Raw genomic sequence first — 3,093 nt, forward strand, 5'->3', positions numbered from 1 at the left:
CTATAAACACAATCACAAATTTATCTAGAAAAGGACGACACACCCTATTCATCAAATCTATGAAGACTGCTGGCGCGTTCGTTATCCCAAACAGCATGACCAAGAACTCATAATGACCATACCTAGTTCTAAACGTTGTCTTCGGGATGTCAGATTCTACAACTCTAACCTGATGATCCCAGATCGTAAATCTCTCTTGGAGAAGTATGAAGTACCCTGCAATTGATCGAATAAATCATCTATTCTAGGCAATGGGTAGCTATTCTTTACTGTTCTCTTATTTAACTCCCGATAATCTATAAACATACGCATGGTACCGTCTTTCTTCTTAACAAATAATACCGTTGCACACCAAGGAGAAGAACTTGGTCTAATAAACCCATGATCCAATAACTCCTAAATTTGTGACATCATCTCACAAATTTCTGAAGACGCTAAACAATATGGGGCTTTGGCAAATGGAGTGGCTCCAGGCACCAATTCAATTTTATACTCCACTTCTCTTACCGGCGGTAACCCTGTTAACTCGTCTGGAAACACTTTCGGAAACTCTAAAACTACTGGAATATCGGCTATTGCTTTCTTTTCTTTCTTACCATCTATTACATAGGCTAGGAACGATTCAAACCCTTTGGATAAAGATTTCTTGTCTTTCATCATTGATATCAACGGAAAACTATACCCACCTCGTTCCCCTCGGGCTATAACATGGGTTCCATCAGCTAAACGAAAGGAAATCATTTTCCTATCGCACTTAATACTAGCTCTAGGTAGGCTCCGCCAATCCAGTTCTAACACTACATCAAAACTAGGAATGGGTAACACTAAATAAGTCATAGGAAATAACTTTCCTTCAATATCAATACTAACCCCAGTCACAAACGTTGTGACGGGTGTGACCTTTCCATCACCTACCTCTACTCTAACTGGTTTAGGCATCACAGTAGCTAGGTAATTTCAACTTAGCACAAAAGTGTAACGACATAGAAGACTTATTCGCACCACAATCAAACAATACATGAGCAGGTATTGAGTTGATAAAAAACATACAAGTGATCACATTGTTAGTTTCAGTAGCCTTCTCAACTGACAACTGAAAAGCTCTGGCTTCTGCTGTGGGAGGGTTCTTCCTCTTATGCCCACTCGAGGTAGTAGACCCTCCAACTGATGCCGAACGCACACCTGACCATGCCCCAGAACTCACAGTCTTGGACGGACAACTTACACGACGATGCCCTGGTTGATGACAATTCCACACACATTTCCTGGAAATGAACACCGTTGTGACTCATGTCCTACTGCACCACATCTCAAACATCTTCTGGTAGCCTCTGAGCACTAATCACTATGTGATGACCTACATATCTTACACCATTCACCTCGACCTGAACCAGTTCCAGAACTACTCTGTTTACTTTTACCCTTCTTTCTAAATCCAAACGATTTCTTTTACTTGCCACTGGATTGACCACCCTTTTGACCACTCAGAGTCATCACACTCCCTGTCATCATTCCTCTTGCCGCTTTTAAATCACTTTTCACCATTCTGGCCATAACAAAGGCCTGAGACAAACTCGGTGCCATCCTTACTGACATTCTGTACTCTAGCAAGATCACATTAACAAAATGTTGAATCCTTAAGGCTTCATCTGGTACCCACTGAGATACAAATCTCAACTTATCCATAAAATGACCAATCACTTCATCGATTGACATCTGAGGCGTCATTCTCATTTCTAAAAACTCAGTCTTCAATTGGTTAAGATCGAACGAGGAACAATACTGTTCACCAACTTTTGATTGAAATTGTTCCCAAGTAATTTGCTTAACATTCTCCTTTGGAATACTTGACTTGAATGCATTCCACCAAACCATAGCTCTACCCTTTAGCAATCTACTAGCATACATAACCCGCAACTCTGGTTCACATTGACAGGCTTCCAAAGCCCTTTCAACCTCCATCAACCAATTCATAGTTTCTGTCGGGTCAGAACTTCTCGAATATTCTGGGGGTTTTCTATCTAAGAACTATTTGTAAGTACATTTTTTATGGGGTTGAACAAAGGGTTATTGGAACATCTACGTTTGGTACGGGTTCATTAACATTAGATTTTGAAAAGAAAAAGTATTTTGTAGTGGCATGTAGTACTGTTGAGGTATCTGATTTTGCCCTAGGTATTGGAATTGAGTCTGGTTCATGTTGGGTACTGTTTGGGATTGTGCTGTTAGAAATCCAGGTGGGGTATCGTCATTTCCCGCAGGATTTACCAGCTCAAGCTCAGTAATTCTATTAAGAGCTTCTTTCAGTTTACTTTCTAACTAATGAATATAACTCTGTTGATCATCATCATCGAACTCAACACCCTCGTCTGGTGCTCTGTATGTTCTGGGGATTGTCGGGCCGGTAGCGTTTGCATCTCTGTTAGCCATACATGTGCTACAAAACAGCTCACACAAAAGCTTAGTAGATAACTGGTTAGCTCAACACAACTAACGTACATGTATCCCTGCATTCACTTAGTCGCACCCACGAACACGTTTGGCTCCAATCAAGGTTTGGGAACAAGATACACTTATGTACTTGCTGTCAAACGTATGCTTTGATACAAACTTGTAACACCGGCCATTTTTTTAAGCACAACAGAAGTCTTACTTAATAAAATCACAACATTAATTACATCAGTACAAAAATCACTTTATTAAGTTTAACTTTCACAAACGGTGTTACGTTATTACAAACACGGTTACAATTTTCCACATCAGAGTTACAAGTCAAACATTCTTCTACATCACGGATCGATCCCATCAGCAGTACCTAAACATGCAGGGGGAGAAATGTGGGGGATTAGCGCACCGCTAAGTGAATGGAATCTATCTACAGATTAAGCTTAAGCAATCCATCATACAACAATCAACTAACATGTTTACAACCAATAAGCATACAAGTAAAGACAATACGAGGATCGGTGGCTTGTACGAGCACATGAACCTAGCTGATCGGGCTAGGATCTACCGATAGTCCTTCATACCAAGTCTCTGCATAACTATCTAAACGCAACACATGCGTCCTTCTATGCTATACTACACAAACTG

General features: G+C 40.5%; 1 protein-coding gene across 1 annotated transcript; it reads right to left on the bottom strand.

Annotated features, from left to right (window-relative positions):
- Positions 1-396: 396 nt before the first annotated feature.
- Positions 397-1,974, bottom strand: LOC139900831 (uncharacterized). The gene is made up of 3 exons (XM_071883584.1): positions 1,454-1,974; positions 1,051-1,265; positions 397-947 (listed from the first exon to the last, which is right to left on the bottom strand). Exons 1-3 carry the CDS (start codon positions 1,972-1,974, stop codon positions 397-399), a joined length of 1,287 nt encoding a protein of 428 aa, XP_071739685.1.
- Between the last annotated feature and the right edge of the window lie 1,119 nt (positions 1,975-3,093).

Source organism: Rutidosis leptorrhynchoides, chromosome 3 (assembly GCF_046630445.1).
Source record: "Rutidosis leptorrhynchoides isolate AG116_Rl617_1_P2 chromosome 3, CSIRO_AGI_Rlap_v1, whole genome shotgun sequence".
Classification (NCBI taxonomy): domain Eukaryota; kingdom Viridiplantae; phylum Streptophyta; class Magnoliopsida; order Asterales; family Asteraceae; genus Rutidosis; species Rutidosis leptorrhynchoides.

Coding starts and splice junctions, on each gene's coding strand:
- LOC139900831 (XM_071883584.1), bottom strand. CDS start 1,974: ATGAATTGGTTGATGGAGGTTGAAAGGGCTTTGGAAGCCTGTCAATGT. Junction 1,266..1,453: donor GGTGGTCAATCCAGTGGCAA/GTAAAAGAAATC, acceptor GTTCATTTCCAG/GAAATGTGTGTGGAATTGTC. Junction 948..1,050: donor AACTAACAATGTGATCACTT/GTATGTTTTTTA, acceptor GAAATTACCTAG/CTACTGTGATGCCTAAACCA.